Consider the following 22,002-nt stretch of genomic DNA (forward strand, 5'->3'; position numbering starts at 1 on the left):
ATGGATGAGTAAAATAAATTACTGCAGTTTTATAAGGGAAGAGAGGGCAAATTTGGGAATTCTATTGTAAAGTACTTGTACTACCCATGAAATGGTACAGCATTATTTGAAAGTAGACTTGGATTAGTCATAAAAGTGTACTGCAAACTACAGGGCAAACACTTAAAGTAAAAAACAAATTATAATTGATATGTTAATAGAAACAAATTGAGTCATATAAATGCTTGATTAAAACCAGAGAAGGCAAAAAAGTGGAAGAGGAAAAAGAAACAAAGAAAAGGGGCAACAGAACAGTAACAAATATGGTAAATGTTAATCCAACTCCACCAATAATCATTTTTAAAGTCAATGGTTTAAATTCACCAATTAAAAAACAGAGACTGTCTGAATGAATTTTTTAAAGATCTAATTATATCTCATCTACAAGAGACCCACTTTAAACATAAAGATACTGATAGACTAAAAGTAAAGGGGTGGAGAAAATCACACCATACTAACGTGAATCAAAAGAAAGCTGGAAAAGCAATATTAACTTTAGACAAAAGACAAACATCTAGACAAAGAATAAAAGAGAAATTAAAGTAGAGGACATTACTATCTATCTTTCATAAATAAAAAGGATTATAAGAATATTATATACAATAGTATGCTAAAAATTAGATAACTTACATGAAATAGATGAAAATATAAATTATCTAAACTGACCCAAGAAGAAACACAAAATATGAACAGTAATGTAACAAAGAGATCAAATCAGTAATCAATGATCTTCCAATAAAGAAAACCCTGGACCCAATGGCTTCAGTGGTGAACTCTACCAAACATTAACTATTAAAAGAAATCTTTCTCCATCACTTTCAAAAGAATAGAAGAGGAAGGGACACTTCTTAAAACTCATTTCATGAAGCCAGTAGTATGCTGATACCAAGGGCAGACAATAACATCACAAGAAAAGAAAACTCTGGGCTAATATCAATTTGAATGCAAATACTCTCAATAACAGAAGTACAAAATTATTCCAGCAGCATACTAAATATATATATATATACCCTGACCAAGTGGGATATATTGCAGGGGTGCAAGCGTGGTTCACCATGTGGAAATCAAAAATTACAATGCACAACATTCATAGAAGGGAAAAAAAAAAAAACATGATCATCTCATTTGATACAAAAGAAACATTTGACAAAAGCTAACACCCTTTCATGATTAAAAAAAAAACACTCAATAAACTAGGAATTGAAAGTAACTGCTTCACCCTGATAAAGAGCTTTTATGAAAAACCCACACAGCCAATATCAAATTCAATAGTGAAACACTTAAACTTTTCCCTTAGGATCAAGAACAATTCAAGGATGTCCACTTTTGCCATTTCTACTAAACAATATATTGACATTCTAGCAAGAGCAATTTGGCACAAAATAGATAGAGAAGAGATAAAAGTTATCCAAATTGGAAAGAAATAAGTAAAACTATTGTTATCCTTAGGTGACATAATCTTCCATATAGAAAATACTAAAAATTCCAAGCACCATAAAATAACTCTTAATTAATTAAACCAAGATGTAAGATACACAAAAAAATCAATGAATTTCTACATACTAGCGGTGAACAATGTGAAAAAGAAAATTATTGTACTTACAATAGCATCAAAAACAATAACATATGTAGTAATTACTTTATCAAGAGGTGTAAGACTTACACACTGAAAAGTATAAAGCACTGCTGATAGAGAAGTCTGCTGTGTTCTAAATATTTTATCCCCCCCCCCAGTTCTTATGTTGAAATGCTAATGCCCAATGTGGTAGTATTAGGAGGTGGGGTCTTTAGGAAGTGCTTAGGTCGTGAGAATAGAGCCTTTATGAATGAGATTGGTGCTCTTACAAAAGAGGCTCCAGAGAAACCCCTAGCTGCTTCTGCTATGTGAGGACATAATGAAAAGTCTGTAACCCTTAAGAGGGCCCTCACCAAACATGGTGGCACTGTGACCTCAGAATTACAGCTTCCAGAAATGTGAGAAATAAATTTCCATTGTTTATAAGCTACCCAGTCTATGGTATTAGTTACAGCAGCCCAACAGACTAAGACAAAGTCCTAAATAAAGGGAGAGCTATCCTGTGTTCATGGGCTGGAAGACAATATTGTTCAGGAGGTAACATTAGAGACATTACAGATTCAATGCAAACCCCAATGGCCTTGTTCAACAGGAATGAAAAAGCAGGTGCAAAAAACATATGGGATTGCAACTGACTTCAAATAGCCAAAACAATGTTGAAAAGGGGAGAACAAAATTTAAGGACTCCCACTTCCCAATTTCAAATATTACTACAAACAAACCTACTATCAAAACCTTATGATCAAAACGTTGTGGACTACCATAAGAATAGGCATACAGAGCAATGAAATAGAATTAACAGCGCAGAAATAAATTCACATACCTGTGGCTAAGTAAGTTTCAACAAGAGTACCATGACAATTCAAAGAGAAAAGAACAGTCTCTTCAAAATTGGTGTTGGGATAATCGTACATCCACATTCAAAAGTATGAGGTTGGATCCATATTTCACAGCATATACAAAAATTAACTCAAAATGAATCTGAGATCTAAATGTAGGTGGTAAACTTAAAAATTCTTAGAAAAAAGCAAAATGAGTACACATCAAGCAAAGAGATCTCAAATAAAAAATGTAACATTATACCTCAAGGAATAAGAAAAAGAAAATCATGCTAATCCCAACATTAGCAGAAGAAAGGAAATAATACATTAGAGCAGAAATAAATGAAATAGGAAAAAATAGAAATGGTTAACAAAACCAAAACTTGGTTTTTTGAAAAGATAAAACTGACAACCTTTAGCTATAATAAGAAAAAAAGAGGATCCAAATACATGAAATTATAAATTAAAGAAGAGACATTGCTCTGATACCCAGAAATACAAAGGAGCCAAAGAGACTACTATGAATAACTATACACCAAAAATTGGACAACTGAGAAGAAACTGATAAATTCCTAGAAACATGCAACCTACCAAGACTGGAATCATAAAGAAGTAGAAAATTTGAACAGATCAATAGTGACTAAGGAGATAGAATCATTAACCAAAAATTTCCCCCCAGCCCCACAAAAAAGCCCAGAACCAGATGGCTTCACTGATGAATTCTACCAAATATTTAAAGAACTAACGTGAATCTTTTTCAAACTTCAAAAAAACTGAAGAGGAGGTAACATGCTCAAACCATTTTACAAGGCCTGATACTAAAGCCAGATAAGGACACTAATCAAAAAGAAAACTATACGCCAATATTCCTGATGAATATAGATGGAAAAATCCTCAACAAAATACTGGCAAACCAAAATGAACAGCACATTAAAACTAACAAACAACATGAGTAAGTGGGATTCATCTCTGAGATGCAAGGACGGTTCAACATATGCAAATCAATAAATGTGATTTATCACATTAATAGAATGAAAAATAAAAACCACATGGTCATCTCAATGTATGCAAAAATGTATCTGACAAAATTCAACTTCCATTCAAAATAAAACTCTCAACAAATTAGGTACAGAATGAATCTACCTTAATATAATAATGGCCATGTATGACAAGTCCACAGCTAACATCATACTCAATATGAAAGGCTGAAAGATTTTCCTCTAAGATCAGGAACAAGGAAAGGATGCCCACTCTCACCACACCTATATAACATAGTACTGGAAGTCCTAGCCAGAGCAGTCCGGCAAAACAAAGAAATAAAAGACACCTGAATCAAACAAGGAGAAGTGAAACTATCTCTGTCTGCATATGACGTAATTTTACATAGAGAAAATCCTAAGGATTTCAGCAAAAAACTGTTAGACTTAATAAATGAATTTAGTTAAGTTTCAGGATACAAAGCAACATGCAAAAATTGGTATAATTTCTATATAATAACAAATTATCTGAAAAGAAATAAAGAAACAATCTTATTTACAGTACTATCAAAACCAAAAAAATACATAAGAGTAAATTTAAACAAGGAGGTAAAAGGTCTATACACTGAAAATTACAAGACAGTGATGAAAGAAACTGAAGAAGACACAAATAAATGGAGATGCCTCATGTTCATGAATTGAATGAAATTAATATTGCTAAAATATCCATAAAACCCAAAGTAATCTACAGATTCAACGTAATCTTTACTAAGATTCCAATGTATTTTTTACAGAAATAGAAAAAAAAAATCCTAAAATTTGTATGGAATCACAAAAGACCCTGAATAAGTTATCAATGCAGTTCTAAGAAAAAACGAAGCTGGAAGTATCACATTTCTAATTTCAAATTATATTACAAAGGTATAGTAGTCAAAACAATATGGTACTGGCATAAAAACAAACACATAGTCCTATGGAATAGAACTGAAAATCCAGGAAATAAACCTATGCATGTAAGGTCAACTATATTTGACAAGAAAGCCAAGAATACTCAGTTGAGAACAGACAGTCTCTCCAATAAATGATACTGGGAAAACTGGACATTCACATGCAAAAGAATGAAACTAGACTCCTATCTCATGCCACACACAAAAATTAACTCAAAATGGATTAAAGACTTAAATGTAAAACTTAAACCATAAAAATCCTAGGAGAAAACACAGGGAAAAGCTGGTGCTGGCAATGACTTTATGACTATGACACCAAAGCACAAGCAATGAAAACAAAAGTAAACAAATGGGACTACATACAACTAAAAAAGCTTCTTCACAGCAAAAGAAACAATCAACAAACTGAAAAGACAACCTAGAGAATGGTATAAAATATTTGATAACCACATAAATTTGATAAGACAATAATATCCTAAATATATAAGGAACTCATACAATTCAAAAACAAAAAACAAATAGCCCAATTAAAAATTGAAAAGGACCTGAATAGACTTTTTTTCTTAGAAAGTATTCAAATGGCCAACAGGTAAATGAAAAGGTGCTCAACGTCACAAATCATCACGAAATGAAAATCAAAACCATGAGATATCACCCACATCTGTTAGAATGATGATTATCCAAAAGACAAGAGATGAGTGATAGCGAGGATGTGGAAAAGAGGTAACCTTTATGCACCTTTAGTGGGAATATGAATTGGTATAGCTACTATGGAAAATAGTAGGGAGGTTCCTCAAAAGGTAAAAACAAACAAACAATAGAACTACCATATGATCCAGCAATTCCACTTCTGGATATACATCTGAAGGAAATGAAATCACTATCTCTTAGAGATATCTGTACCCACGTGTTCAATGCGGCACCATTTACCATAGCTAAGACATAGAAACAACCTAAGTATCCATCAACAGATGAACAGATAAAGAAAATATGCTACACACACACACACACACACACACACACACACACACACACACACACAGGAATATTATTCAGCCATAAAAATGAAGGAGATTCTGCCATGTGTAACAACACAGATAAAACTTGAGGGCATTTTGTTAAGTGAAACAAGTCAGAGAAAGACAAATACTGTATGACCTTACTTATATGTGGAATCTACAAAAACTGAACTCAGAAAAAGAGAACAGATTGATGATTGCCAGGGGCACGGACTGGGGGTGAGGGAAATGAATGAAGGAAGACAAAGGGTACAAATAAATTCAGGATGTAACGCAGAGCTTGGTTAATATAGTTAATAATACTGTATTGTATATATCTGAAAGTTGCTAGAAGAGTAGATTTTAAAAGTTCTTACTGCAGAAATAAATAAATTGTAACTATGTGAGAAGATCTATGTGTTTAACCTTATTATGGTAAACATTTTGCAATATATAGATACATCAAATCCTTATGTTGTACACTTTGAACTAACATACTGTTATATGTCAATTATATATCAATAAAGCTAGGGAAAAAAATCAAAATTGGGCAAAGGACTTGAATGGACTTTTCTCCAAAAAAATATATGAATGGTCAATAAGCAAATGAAAAGATGCTCAACATCATGAGTCATTAGAGAAATGCAAATTAAGCCCACAGTGAACTAATTTCTATTGAAAATCATCTCTTTCCTCTTATGGGTTCAAGTACACTTTCAGCTTTTCTCAAGACTATTAAATGCCTATTAATAGCACCTATTCAATACACCAGGTACAAAGACCCCATAACTCTCATGAATGCTAACAGTGGGTCTTTGATGAGCTAAAGAAAGACTCAGACTATCTTTCATAATTTGCCTCAGGGGCTGGAGAACAACTCTCAAAATTTTTTCTGGAGAAAAGAAGTAAGGAAGATAAAAGATAGTGAAAATGGGGTTGAACACCTCTTATTCTTTTCTCTGAAAGCTTCGCACCTCTCACTTGTATCTAAACATTCAATCCTAGATGGCCAAGAAAGAGAGAGGGAATATCAGAGAAATAGGTAAGTGTAAACAAACACTGACAGTAGAGGAATCAAGGACAGAGGGTAAAGGAGAAAGAAAGGAAACAGCAACATACCATTTGAGATGAAAAGTGGAGGGGGTCCTCTTGCTACTGGGACCCATTAAGAACACATGCATGGGTATTCCTAAATGCTCATTCATAAACGGGCCCTTTATAAATCTAAAGTCTTCAGATATTAAGTCCAATTCTTGGTTTTCCAGAATATACTGGGCTTTTGCTCTGCATTGTTAGGAAAAGCAACCTAAGCTGTTAGAACAGTCCCGCTGGTCTAAACTGTTAACCTAGCTTATTATATAATTACATGCTTTTACAAATTAAATCTTTGTAGCTAAATATCATGATAGATATTCCTCATACTAAATTCCATTCTATAGTAAATTATCATAGCAATGTTTAAGTTATTTGGGAACCCAAACTTTTCATTAAGTACATGAATCAGCAGAAATGTATTTGGGGGCTATAAGATCTAAGAAGTGAAAGTAAAGAATATGAAACATTCAGATCTATAGCATTTACATTCTAAAAATGCCACTAGTAACTCAGGTCTCTAAGATTAGTTTTGCAGTCTAACTTTGTTTTCTTTAAAGAATTGCATATACTTACCTGAAAATGTAAAAAACAATTCATTTTGCAAACCAGCTCTTTGCATTTTAACATGATGGCATTCAGACTTCAGTAAGAAAACTTGACATGAAAGGTCAAGAACCAATTTGCTTAAAATCTCAAGAAGTTTCTTCTCAAAAGAAACATTATAGATAGTATTGCAGGGAGCTGCATGATATCGAGCTGTGAACTGGTAATAATAATGTGGCTCACGATAAGCTGCAAAAAATTAAACAGAGAACAATACAGCAATGGTTATTTAAGCAATTCAAATATATTTCAGCTATTCAAGAGAAATCATTATTTGGAATACATTTGACCCTTGAACAACGCGGGGTTAGGGTTAGGAACATCAACCACACCCCCAGTTGAAAATACATGTATAATTTATAGTCAGCCCTCCTCACCCATATTCCTCTGAATCCAGGGTTCTGCAATGTGTGGATCTGGATCGTGTGGTACTGCAGTATTTGCTACTGAAAACATCCATGTATAATGGACCCACACAGTTCAAACCCATGTTGTTCAAAGGTGAACTGTATATGTTTCTATATACAGCCATATATAAATATTTTTTTAATTTAACAAGCACTTATCTAGCAGCTACTAAGTGACAAATGCTGTTATAGGCACTTTAAAAACAGAAACTCATTTAAATCTCCTAAGATTATTAAAGATTGGTATAATCTTCACATCCAGCATGTATTGAGGGATACTATGTCACACGCCTAATGCCTGTGCTATCAAAACTGAGACTCTAGCTGAGGAGCCTAGCCCAGAGTCTGTGCCCTTAACCACCATGTCATGCTGCCTCAAACTCAGGTATGAGACTTCCCTAAGTTTAAATATTCATCTTAGGGGACGAGGGGAAGATGGCGGAAGAGTAAGATGCGGAGGTCAGCTTCCTCCCCACAGATACACCAGAAATACACCTACACGTGGAACAACTCCTGCAGAACACCTCCTGAACGCTGGCAGAAGGCCTCAGACCTCCCAAAAGGCAAGAAACTCCCTGCGTACCTGGGTAGGGCAAAAGAAAAAAGAAAAAACAGAGACAAAAGAATAGGGATGGAACCCGCACCAGTGGGAGGGAGCTGTGAAGGAGGAAAGGTTTCCACACACTAGGAAGCCCCTTCGTGGGTGGAGACTGCGGGTGGCGGAGGGGGAAAGCTTCGGAGCCGCGGGGGAGAGCGCAGCCACAGGGGTGTGCAGGGCAAAGTGGAGAGATTCCAGCACAGAGGATCGGTGCTGACCGGCACTCACCAGCCCGAGAGGCTTGTCTGCTCACCGCCGGGGCGGGCGGGGCTGGGAGCAGAGGCTGGGGCTTCAGTCTGAGCGCAGGGAGAGGACTGGGGTTGGTGGCGTGAACACAGCCTGCAGGGGGTTAGTGCGCCACGGCTGGCCGGGAGGGAATCTGGGGAAAAGTCTGGACCTGCCGAAGAGGCAAGAGACTTTTCTTCCCTCTTTGTTTCCTGGTGCGCAAGGAGAGAGGATTAAGAGCGCTGCTTAAAGGAGCTCTAGAGACGGGCGCGAGCCGCGGCTAAAAGCGCGGACCCCAGAGACGGGCGTGAGACAATAAGGCTGCTGCTGCTGCCACCAAGAAGCCTGTGTGTGAGCACAGGTCACTATCCACACCCCCTTCCGGGGAGCCTGTGCAGCCCGCCACTACCAGGGTCCCGGGATGCAGGGACAACTTCCCGGGGAGAACGTACAGCATGCTTCAGGCTGGTGCAACGTCACGCCGGCCTCTGCCGCCACAGGCTCGTCCCACACTCCGTGCCCCTCCCTCCCCCCCGGCCTGAGTGAGCCTGAGCCCCCGAATCAGCGGCTCCTTTAACCCCATCCTGTCTGAGTGAAGAACAGATGCCCTCCAGCGCCCTACACACAGAGGCGGGGCCAAATCCAAAGCTGAACCCCAGGAGCTGTGCAAACAAAGAAGAGAAAGGGAAATCTCTCCCAGCAGCCTCAGAAGCAGTGGATTAAAGCTCCACCATCAACTGGATGTACCCTGCATCTGTGGAATACATCAATAGACAACGAATCATCCCAAATTGAAGAGGTGCACTGTGAGAGCAACATTTATGATTTTTTCCCGTTTTCCTCTTTTTGTGACTGTATGTGTATGCTTCTGTGTGAGATTTTGTCTGTATAGCTTTGCTTCCACCATTTGTCCTAGGGTTCTATCTGCCCGTTTTTTTTTCTTAATAATTATTTTTTGTTTTAATAACTTTATTATATTTTATCTTACTTTATTTTATTTTACTCTATCTTCTTTCTTTCTTTCCTCCCTTCCCTCCTTCCTTCCTTCCTCCCTCCCTCCTTTCTTTCTTTCTTTCTTTTTTTCTTTCTTTCTTTCTTACGACTTCTACTAATTCTTTCTTTCTACTTTTTCTCCCTTTTATTCTGAGCTATGTGGATGAAAGGCGCTTGGTGTTGCGGAGTCAGTGCTGTGCCTCTGAGGTGGGAGAGCCAACTTCAGGACACTGGTCCACAAGAGACCTCCCAGCTCCACATAATATAAAATGGCAAAAATCTCCCAGAGATCTCCATCTCAACACAGCACCCAGCTTCACTCAACGACCAGCAAGCTACAGTGCTGGACACCCTATGCAAAACAACTGGCAAGACAGGAAAACAACGCCATCCGTTAGCAGAGAGGCTGCCTAAAATCATAATAAGTCCAAAGACACCCCAAAACACACCACCAGACGTGGACCTGCCAAGCAGAAAGACAAGATCCAGCCTCATCCACCAGAACACAGGCACTACTCCCCTCCACCAGGAAGCCTATATAACCCACTGAACCAACCTTAGCCACTGGGGAAAGACACCAAAAACAACGGGAACTACGAACCTGCAGCCTGAAAAAAGGAGAACCCAAACACAGTAAGATAAGCAAAATGAGAGACAAAAAAACACACAGCAGATGAAGGAGCAAGATAAAAACCCACCAGACCTAACAAATGAAGAGGAAATAGGCAGTCTACCTGAAAAAGAATTCAGAATAATGATAGTAAAGATGATCCAAAATCTTGGAAATAGAATAGACAAAATGCAAGAAACATTTAACAAAGACCTAGAAGAACTAAAGATGAAACAAACAACGATGAGTAACACAATAAATGAAATGAAAAATACTGTAGATGGGATCAACAGCAGAATAACTGAGGCAGAAGAACGGATAAGTGACCTGGAAGATAAAATAGTGGAAATAACTACTGCAGAGCAGAATAAAGAAAAAAGAATGAAAAGAACTGAGGACAGTCTCAGAGACTTCTGGGACAACATTAAATGCACCAACATTCGAATTATAGGGGTTCCAGAAGAAGAAGAGAAAAAGAAAGGGACTGAGAAAATATTTGAAGAGACTATAGCTGAAAACTTCCCTAATATGGGAAAGGAAATAGTTAATCAAGTCCAGGCAGCACAGAGAGACCCATACAGGATAAATCCAAGGAGAAATACGCCAGGATACATATTAGTCAAACTGTCAAAAATTAAATACAAAGAAAACATATTAATAGAAGCAAAGGAAAAACAACAAATAACACACAAGGGAATCCCCATAAGTTTAACAGCTGATCTTTCAGCAGAAACTCTGCAAGCCAGAAGGGACTGGCAGGACATATTTAAAGTGAAGGAGAAAAACCTGCAACCAAGATGACTCTACCCAGCTAGGATCTCATTCAGACTGATGGAGAAATTACAACCTTTACAGACAAGCAAAAGCTAAGAGAGTGCAGCACCACCAAACCAGCTTTACAACAAATGCTAAAGGAACTTCTCTAGGCAGGAAACACAAGAGAAGGAAACGACCTACAATGACAAACCCAAAACAATTAAGAAAACAGGAATAGGAACATACATATCGATAATTACCTAAAATGTAAATGGACAAAATGCTCCCACCAAAAGACACAAATTGGCTGAATGGATACATAAACAAGACCCATATATATGCTGTCTACAAGAGACCCACTTCAGACCTAGAGACACATACAGACTGAAAGTAAGGGGATGGAAAAAGATATTCCATGCAAATGGAAACCAAAAGAAAGCTGGAGTAGCAATTCTCATATCAGACAAAATAGACTTTAAAATAAAGACTATTAGAAGAGACAAAGGACACTACATAATGGTCAAGGGATCAATCTAAGAAGAAGATATAACAATTGTAAATATTTATGCACCCAACATAGGAGCACCTCAGTACATAAGGCAAATACTAACAGCCATAAAAGGGGTAATTCACAGTAACACATTCATAGTAGGGGACTTTTACACCCTACTTTCACCAATGGACAGATCATCCAAAATGAAAATAAATAAGGTAACACAAGCTTTAAATAATACATTAAACAGGATGGACTTAATTGATATTTATAGGACATTCCATCCAAAAACAACAGAATACACATTTTTCTCAAGTGTTCGTGGAACATTCTCCAGGATAGATCATATCTCAGGTCACAAATCAAGCCTTGGTAAATTTCAGAAAAATGAAATTGTATCAAGTATCTTTTCCGACCACAATGCTATGAGACTATATATCAATTACAGGAAAAGGTCTGTAAAAAATACAAACACATGGAGGCTAAACAATACACTACTTAATAACGAAGTGATCACTGAAGAAATCAAAGAGGAAATCAAAAAATACGTACAAACAAATGACAATAAGACACGACGAGCCAAAACCTATGGGATGCAGCAAAAGCAGTTCTAAGAGGAAAGTTTAGAGCACTACAATCCTACCTTAAGAAACAGGACACATCTCGAATAAACAACCTAACCTTGCACCTAAAGCAATTAGAGAAAGAAGAACAAAAAATATCCAACGTTAGCAGAAGGAAAGAAATCATAAAAATCAGATCAGAAATAAATGAAAAGGAAATGAAGGAAACGATAGCAAAGATCAATAAAACTAAAAGCTGGTTCTTTGAGAAGATAAACAGAATTGATAAACCATTAGCCAGACTCATCAAGAAAAAAAGGGAGAAGACTCAAACCAATAGAATTAGAAATGAAAAAGGAGAAGTAACAACTGACACTGCAGAAATACAAAAGATCAGGAGAGATTACTACAAGCAACTCTATGCCAATAAAATGGACAACCTGGAAGAAATGGACAAATTCTTAGAAATGCACAACCTGCCAAGACTGAATCAGGAAGAAATAGAAAATATGAACAGACCAATCACAAGCACTGAAATTGAGACTGTGATTAAAAATCTTCCAACAAACAGAAGCCCAGGACAAGATGGCTTCACAGGCGAATTCTATCAAACATTTACAGAAGAGCTAACACCTATCCTTCTCAAACTCTTCCCAAATATAGCAGAGGGAGGAATATTCCCAAACTCATTCTACGAGGCCACCATCACCTTGATACCAAAATCAGACAAGGATGTCACAAAGAAAGAAAACTACAGGCTAATATCACTGATGAACATAGATGCAAAAATCTTCAACAAAATACTAGCAAACAGAATCCAACAGCACACTAAAAGGATCATACACCATGATCAAGTGGGTTTTATTCCAGAAATGCAAGGATTCTTCAATATACACAAATTAATCAATGTGATATACCATACTAACAAATTGAAGAAGAAAAGCCATATGATCATCTCAATAGATGCAGAGAAAGCTTTCGACAAAATTCAACACCCATTTATGACAAAAACCCTGCAGAAAGTAGGCACAGAGGGAACTTTCCTCAACGTAATAAAGGCCATATATGACAAACCCACAGCCAACATCGTCCTCATGGTGAAAAACTGAAAGTATTTCCACTAAGATCAGGAACAACACAAGGTTGCCCACTCTCACCACTATTATTCAACATAGTTTTGGAAGTTTTAGCCACAGCAATCAGAGAAGAAAGGAAATAAAAGGAATCCAAATCAGAAAAGAAGAAGTAAAGCTGTCACTGTTTGCAGAAGGCATGGTACTATACATAGAGAATCCTAAAGATGCTACCAGAAAACTACTAGAGCTAATCAATGTATCTGGTAAAGTAGCAGGATACAAAATTAATGCACAGAAATCTCTGGCATTCCTATACAATGATGATGAAAAATCTGAACGTGAAATCAAGAAAACACTCCCATTTACCACTGCAACAAAAACAATAAAATATCTAGGAATAAACCTACTTAAGGAGACAAAAGACCTGTATGCAGAAAACTATAAGACACTGATGAAAGAAATTAAAGATGATACAAATAGAGAGATATACCATGTTCTTGGATTGGAAGAATCAACATTGTGAAAATGACTATACTACCCAAAGCAATCTACAGATTCAATGCAATCCCTATCAAACTACCACTGGCATTTTTCACGGAACTAGAACAAAAAATTTCACAATTTGTATGGAAACACAAAAGACCCAGAATATCCAAAGCAATCTTGAGAACAAAAAACGGAGCTGGAGGAATCAGGCTCTCTGACTTCAGACTATACTACAAAGCTACAGTAATCAAGACAGTATAGTACTGGCACAAAAACAGAAAGATAGATCAATGGAACAGGATAGAAAGCCCAGAGATAAACCCATGCACATATGGTCACCTTACCTTTGATAAAGGAGGCAGGAACGTACAGTGGAGAAAGGACAGCCTCTTCAATAAGTGGTGCTGGGAAAACTGGACAGGTACATGTAAAAGTATGAGATTAGATCACTCCCTAACACCATACATAAAAATAAGCTCAAAATGGATTACAGACCTAAATGTAAGACCAGAAACTATCAAACTCTTAGAGGAAAACATAGGCAGAACACTCTACGACATAAATAACAGCAAGATCCTTTTTGACCCACCTCCTAGAGAAATGGAAATAAAAACAAAAATAAACAAATGGGACCTAATGAAACTTCAAAGCTTTTGCACAGCAAAGGAAACCATAAATAAGACCAAAAGTCAACCCTCAGAAAGGGAGAAAATATTTGCAAATGAAGCAACTGACAAAGGATTAATCTCCAAAATTTATAAGCAGCTCTTGCAGCTCAATAACAAAAAAACAAAGAACCTAATCCAAAAATGGGCAGAAGACCTAAATAGACATTTCTCCAAAGAAGATATACAGATTGCCAACAAACACATGAAAGAATGCTCAACATCATTAATCATTAGAGAAATTCAAATCAAAACTACAATGAGATGTCATCTCACACCAGTCAGAATGGCCATCATCAAAAAATCTAGAAACAATAAATGCTGGAGAGGGTGTGGAGAAAAGGGAACACTCTTGCACTGCTGGTGGGAATGTGAATTGGTACAGCCACTATGGAGAACAGTATGGAGGTTCCTTAAAAAAACTACAAACAGAACTACCATAGGACCCTGCAATCCCACTACTGGGCATATACTCTGAGAAAACCATAATTCAAAGAGTCATGTACCAAAATGTTCATTGCAGCTCTATTTACAATAGCCCAGAGATGGAAACAACCTAAGTGTCCATCATCGGATGCATGGATAAAGAAGATGTGGCACATATATACAATGGAATATTACTCAGCCATAAAAAGAAACAAAATTGAGCTATTTGTAATGAGGTGGATAGACCCAGAGTATATCATACAGAGTGAAGTAAGTCAGAAAGAGAAAAACAAATACCGTATGCTAACACATATATATGGAATTAAAAAAAATGTCATGAAGAACCTAGGGGTAAGACAGGAATAAAGACACAGACCTACTAGAGAATGGACTTAAGGATATGGGGAGGGGGAAGGGTAAGCTGTGACAAAGCGAGAAAGCGGCATGGACATATATACACTACCAAACATAAGGTAGATAGCTAGTGGGAAGCAGCCGCATGGCACAGGGAGATCAGCTCCGTGCTTTGTGACCACCTGGAGGGGTGGGATAGGGAGGGTGAAAGGGAGGGAGACACAAGAGGGAAGAGATATGGGAACATATGTATATGTATAACTGATTCGCTTTGTTATAAAGCAGAAACTAACACACCACATTGTAAAGCAATTATACTCCAATAAAGATGTAAATAAATAAATAAATAAATAAATATTCATCTTAGAAGAAAAGGGTGTCATATAATTGCCAACAATAGGCAAAAAAAAAAAAAGTATGTTTCTAACTTATCTATAAGCTTTATTGAGTTCAATTGCCACACCTGAAACTGAGAATAGGGTTTTTTTTTTCTATCCGTTTCAAAATCTCACTGAAATGATACAAGAAATATAAAAATGATAAATCCACGGTACTAGAAATCAGAAAAGTTTACCTTCTGAGACAGGGAGCTCTGTTGCTACTTTTGTTAATCAAGGGGCCTGCTGAGGAGACACTCTCCACTCTCACTAAAGTGATAGCCACCACTGTTCACTTTCCTACCTGCTCATTTAAGCCAAAATTGAGTGCACAGACCAAGCTACTATAAGCCTTTGTATTCAAGGTTGAGACCAGACAGCTTCTAGTTCATTTACAAACATGAATGAAAACCACAGATTCTCCCAACCAAATCTGGGGAGTTCCAAAATCACTAAAGAAAAGCATGAAGGGGCTTCCCTGGTGGCACAGTGGTTGAGAATCTGCCTGCCATTGCAAGGGACACGGGTTCGAGTTCTGGTCTGGGAAGATCCCACATGCCGCAGAGCAACTAGGCCCGTGAGCCACAACTACTGAGCCTGCGCATCTGGATCCTGTGCCCCACAACAACAGAGCCCGTGACAGTGAAAGGCCCGCACACCGTGATGAAGAGTGGCCCCCGCTTGCCGCAACTAGAGAAAGCCCTCGCACAGAAACGAAGACCCAACACAGCCAAAAAATAAATAAATAATAAAAAAAAGAAAAGCATGAAAATGAAAAAGCAAGGGAAAATAACATAAAAGAAAATTAATGTAGGAAGCATTCAGAAATAAGTTTTTAAAATTCTAACTAGTAAGGATAGAAAATATATCCATAAAACTATTATAAAGCTATCGTAGAAGAGAAGTGATGCTAAATACGAAAAGCATCCTGGAAAAAATTTTTAAATACAAATACTGAAAATTTAAAAATTAATTGAAGTAATAAATGAAAACAAGGTTAAAAATATGTTTGGAGATGAAGTAATGAAATTCTCAGATAGCATAGATCAAAATTAGAAACAAAATGACAAGAGCAAAAGAAGAGAAAAGGAAGAGAGATCCCAGATATCCTATGTCAAAGTGAAGGAGTTCCAGGAGAGAACAGAGCAGACAAAGGAGAAGTTAATCAGGGGACAAACAGGGAAAACACTCTGTAAGCTGAAGAAAGGTTTGTGTCACCACACCAAAAAGGTCCATGACACTGTGAATAAGAAAACTGAAAAACAATGTCACATTGAGACATAAATCTTAAAAACCTATCAATATCATGCATTTACTGATACATATATTCCCATATGATAAATGACTGATTTATATTGATTATATCATGATTTATCACATCAAAGCTGTGTGATGTGATACATACAAGAACCATGTAGAAGAGTGAACCTTATCAGATGGACCCTGGAAGCTGCAGCAAGGCTCCCAGCAAGGACTGCAGACAGAGCAAGCACTCCTCTGGTTCATGGGCTAAAAAAGAACTCCTTTTTCCTTCCAGAAATCCGGCATGTATCATGCTATTACATTTGATAGAAAGAAATCTCAATATAAGCCACAATATCTTCAAAATGCCCTCAAAAACTCTATCAAAAGTGTCCTTTTCTGAAGACAGCTTCTTATCTCTGGGAGAAGTACACATTTACACACACAGCAACTCAGGATCCGCTTGTAAATGAGTTATTAACAAGTTGTATAAAAGAGAACACAGCAGGCTGGAGGCTGCCTACAGGATTGGCCCTTGGCTGGTAAGTATTTCCCTAAACGGACAGGCATTGCTCCCCATGTGATAAAACTGTTTCCCCACCTGAGGAACTGAACCCTGCACCTCTGGGAGTTTGGGACTTCTGTCGTTGTCAGGCAGAGGGAGCCTTCATGACTAGCTCCCAATCAGCGCCTGGGTGCTGAGTCGGCACAGGGCTTACTGGATTTTTACCACTAAGGAAAGGAGGGGGCTCAATGCAACCTCACACAGGAAGGATAGCACAGCAGTCCCGTACGTGGATTTCACCTGGCTCTGGCCGTGACTTTCCCCCTGCCATTCCTACTGTGTGTCCCTCACCTTAGCCTTGAGTACAACTCTGCTGAGTCCAGCAAGTCCTTGCAGGGAATCCCTGCAACAGTTTAAAAAATAAAATCCTCATATGAAAATCAGAAGCTTTAAAAGAAAAAAGACATATACGGCTCTAGAAAAATGGGAATGATAAAAAAAATGACATAAACATCTACAGGAGTTCTCAAAAGTTTTGGTCTCCGGATCTCTTTACATTCTTGAAAATCACTAAGGACCACCAAAGAACTTTTATGTAGGATATATCTACCAATATTTATGATACAAAAAATTCAAACTGAAAACCTTTTTAAATGTTTATTAATTCATTTTAAAATGATAGAAACTCATCAGGCAGTAACATAAAAAGAACACTTTTAGGTACAATAACACTTTTCAAAGAGAATCAGTGAGAACAGTAGTATTGTTTTATATTTTGAAAAGCTCTTTAAGGTCTGCTTAATAGAAGTCAGCTGGAGTCTTATACTTACTTGTTCATTCAGTGACATATGGTGTGTTGGTTTATTGCCTCATAGAGATATGTAGTTGGTTAGAAAGAAACATTTTAACAGCTTTTTTGCGTAATTGTGGATGACTGTTCCACAGTAGCTTACCCACTTCAACTGTAAATCTCAACACAGTTAAAACAGTAAATAATATCATTGTATAATTACAAAAACAGTTTTCACCTTGCTGACCCCTTGAAAGGGACTCAGGGACTCCAAGGAGTCCATAGATTACTATTTGAAAACTACTGATCTATACTCAGAGTTAGAGTATTTGAACTTACTAGAAGTTGGCAAGAACACAATAACTTAGTAAAACAGGTAAAAAATATGACTAGAAAATCTCAAAAGGAATAATAAGCACAGAAAAAGATGCTCAGAGATGCTAGTACTAAGGAAAATGCAATCACAACGGTGGCATAACATTTTATACCCCTATACAAATAAAAGAGCAATAACACCTATTTTTGTGAGGGATATGGGTACGAACAAGTTTTCATACACATTATGAAAATTAAAAAATAAAAGTAAGAAATATATATCTCAAAATATTAAAGAAAGTAATAAATTAAGAATAGGAAATTATAGAACAAAAACCGGTACATATGACTAAAGAACAAGTGGAGATTTTAAAGAGAAAGATCCAATTGGAAATACTGGGGATGGAAAGTATAGTCATTGAAATAGAAAAATGGCACCAAAGTTAAAACAGAAAGTGAATAGACTAGCTAAACTTGCAGACTTCACACTGCTGAAGACAGGTTTGATAAATTGGACAATGGTACCTTAAACACATTTAAAGATCTGTATATATGAAAGACAAGTGAAAAGATATGGATGATAAATTAAGGAGCCCTAACAAATATGTTTAATTGATATTCCAGAAATAAATAGTTAAGAGGAAAGGTTTTTAGAGATCATGAAGGAGTCAACGAAATCCAAGCTAGATGGCAACTCCATTCCAGACTGGGGCAGCCAAGGGCACAAGGCTCCCTCTCCCCAAGAAGGGACAGGAGGTCAGCCTTTCTCATGCAGACCAGAGCTACCTGGTGCTAAAGGGAAGTTGTGGGTGAGTACAGCTGAGAGGTGAAGGCTCCCTCCTTCCACCTCCCCACTTTGTGAGATGGAGGCTCTAACCTGGCAGCAGCAATTCTGAAAACAATGGGAGCCCATCAGCCTTGTCCAGCTCGTCATGTGAAGTGTCCACACAGGAGAAACATGCTGTGGAGACCCGGGGCTGCTGCTGCTACCCCCTCCAACAGATGCTAAGTTCCTAAAGCAGTGTGTCACGCACAGAGAAGCACACCACCGTCCCCAGCCCCAGCTCCAGAGCAGTGGCTCAGAGAATCTGCCGGGGATGAGCAGCAGGCTGTAGAACAGAGAGCTCAGAATCTCTTCTCAAAGGAACTGACGTCCTTGTGATAAACTGTGGGGACGCTCAAACCTCAGGGCACTTTCAAAAACACTGGCAATATGGGGAAAGACAACTGGGAGAAGGCGAAACTGTAGGCAGCCTAGTTTGTCAGACAGCAACACAGGAGGTGTCAGCTGGAAGGAGCTATCCTGAGGTCAGAACAAATCTCAAACAGACCTGGGGAACCCAAACTGAACTGGATCAGTTTTAGAGGAATTTATGCCTCAGGGCATGGTTGAAAACAACAGATACATGAAACCTCTATGGGTACACCCAAAGTGCACCTTCCTAGGACAGACCTTGGAGGCCTCACACTATGGTGGCAGCGGGAGTGAACCTCACTGAAATAATCTAGCCAGCTGCTAAACAAATAAACAGGATAAAATTATGACAAATCTGGAGGGTGGGGGAAGGAAATGGACCAGGACCCAGAGTTGCTACAATACATTATCTAAAAAGTCCAGTTTCCAAACAAATTAATGAGACATGCAACGAAACAGGAAAGTATGACCTATACACTGGAAAAAACTAGGAAGCAGAAATTGCCTGTTTAAGAGTGACCAGATGTGGTCACTTTTAAAGATAAATATTAAAAACTAAAGACTTCAAAGCATTCATATAAATGTGTTAAAATAACAAAAGAAAATCATGATTAATGAAGGGAGGTATTTTAATAATGTCACATCAAATAGAAACTATCTATAAAAAATTATAAAAAAAAGAATCAAGTGGAAATTCTGTAGGTAAAAAGGAAAAACACTGAAAGGAAAAACACAATAAGAAGCTCAACAGTAGATCTGACCTGACAGAATAAAGAATCAGCTAAAAGTTTTTCAGACTGTTAAAAAGAAAACCACAGGCCCAAAATTGTGTCACATGTGCTAAGCCCCAAGATACTAAAACTACACTTAATATCTAATCTAATGGCAGTTTCAACCTCTCCCACAAATGCAATCCTAATCAACCAGTCTGGAATTTTCTAGTCTAACAGTAAAGTAATCTATCACACAGGCCTCCTCCAGTCCCCAGAGGAAGAAGAAGCAACCTGCATGATAAAACCAAAACCCCTGCCACTCCCTTCCCCACACCCTCAAGAAAAGAGGGCCTAGTCTAAAAATAATCCTTTCTTTTCGTTTGCTAATAGCATACAACCCCTCAGAGCCACCTTCTAGTTGCTAGATGGGATGCTCCCCGATTCATGAATTACCTAATAAAGCTAATTAGATCTTCAAATTTTCTTGAATTTTGTTTTTTAACAAGACTGAAAGAACATAACCTCGGTCAATAATCTGAATCCACACGCAAAAAACAAAGCACTCCAGTAAATCATGTAATTATATAGACAGAATAAGTGCATATTTCTTCGACTTTCTTTCCTCTTTACTGATTTAAAAAGCAATTGTATAAAAGAATTTGTATATGATGTATCACTGGGACCAAACATAAATATATATTTTCCAATAGGAGCACAATGGAGGTGGGTGGGAGCAAAGCTGTACTAGACTAAGGAAATAACTACAGATGGAAACTTGAAAAAAAGCAAACAATTAAAGAAAATAAAAAATGATAAACAAGAAGGCTAATGTAACAAAATCTATAAATATACACTTTCTCTCCTAATTTCAGTTTCTCTAAAATACATAAAGTTACACAAAATAATAATTATAAAATGTATTGTTAGTTTTGTAACATTTACAGGTGTAATATGTATAATATTAATACCACAAAAAGCATGGAAAAGGAATAGATCTACATAAGACTAAGGTTTCTCTATCTCACCAGAATTAAGTTTGTAAAGATGTCAAGCTGATTCTGATAGGTTAAGATATATGTGGTTGGGCTTCCCTGGTGGCGCAGTGGTTGAGAGTCCGCTTGCTGATGCGGGGGACACGGGTTCATGCCCCGGTCTGGGAAGATCCCACATGCCGCGGAGCGGCTGGGCCCGTGAGCCATGGCCGCTGAGCCTGCGCGCCCGGAGCCTGTGCTCTGCAACGGGAGAGGCCACAACAGTGAGAGGCTTGCGTACCGCAAAAAAAAAAAAAAAAAAAGATATATGTGGTAACTTCTAGAGCAATCAATAAGGAAATGACCCAAAAATATATAGTAAAAAATCATTAAAGTAATTAAAATGCTACATTAGAAAATATTCACTTAATTCACAAGACAATGAGAAATAGAAGAACACACGAGACAGGGAAACATAAAATAAAATGATAGCGTATATCCACTTATATAAATAATAATATTAAATGTGAATGGATTAAATTATCTAATCAAAAGGCAGAGACTATGAAACTGGATTTAAAAAGCAATGAACTATTTAGTGTCTACATGAGACACATTTTACATGCAAAGATACAAATAGACTGAAAGCGATGGGGTGCAAAATAATACATCCTGTATACAGCAATCACAAGAAAATAGGAATGGCTATTCAATTATCAGGCAAAGTAAACTTTAAAACAAACAAAAAATGCTACTATAGCTAAAGGGTAACATTTTTTTATAATAAAAAAAGACAACCTATCAGGAAGAGAGAACAATTATAAACATACACACACCTAAGAACAAAGCACCAAAATGAAGTAAAAACTGACAGAAATGATAAAAGAAATAACTATTTTGATTATATGATGATTATATCATTAAATAATGATAAAAACAATTCAAAATATTGCTTGGAGACTTCCAATAATGAATGAAACAACTAGGCAGAAGATCAACAAGGAAACAGAATACTTGAATAATGCTGAAACCAAATATACCTAAAAGACATCTACATACCTCTCCACCTGGCAGCAGCAGAATATACATTCTCAAGTGCTCTGGCACATTCTCAAGGATGGAGATTATTTTAAGCCACAAATCACAATAAATTTTAAAGGACTGAAATAATACAAAGTATTTTCTC

The 22,002-nt window shown here is 37.3% G+C and overlaps 1 protein-coding gene across 6 annotated transcripts in view; it reads right to left on the reverse strand.

The window, feature by feature from the left end:
- The window catches only part of ZPBP (zona pellucida binding protein), a 102,814-nt gene that overhangs the window by 55,746 nt on the left and 25,066 nt on the right, over window positions 1–22,002 (reverse strand). For all 6 annotated transcript variants that reach the window (XR_013829951.1, XM_079932509.1, XM_079932510.1 and 3 more), the window contains one exon: window positions 7,027–7,245. Coding sequence is in view for 5 of the 6 variants with exons in the window: in XM_079932509.1 (XP_079788635.1) it covers window positions 7,027–7,245 (219 nt within the window). In the remaining variant the exon portion in view is untranslated. The remainder of the gene's footprint in view (window positions 1–7,026; window positions 7,246–22,002) is intronic.

This window comes from Stenella coeruleoalba (assembly GCF_951394435.1).
Source record: "Stenella coeruleoalba genome assembly, chromosome: 9".
Lineage (NCBI taxonomy): Eukaryota > Metazoa > Chordata > Mammalia > Artiodactyla > Delphinidae > Stenella > Stenella coeruleoalba.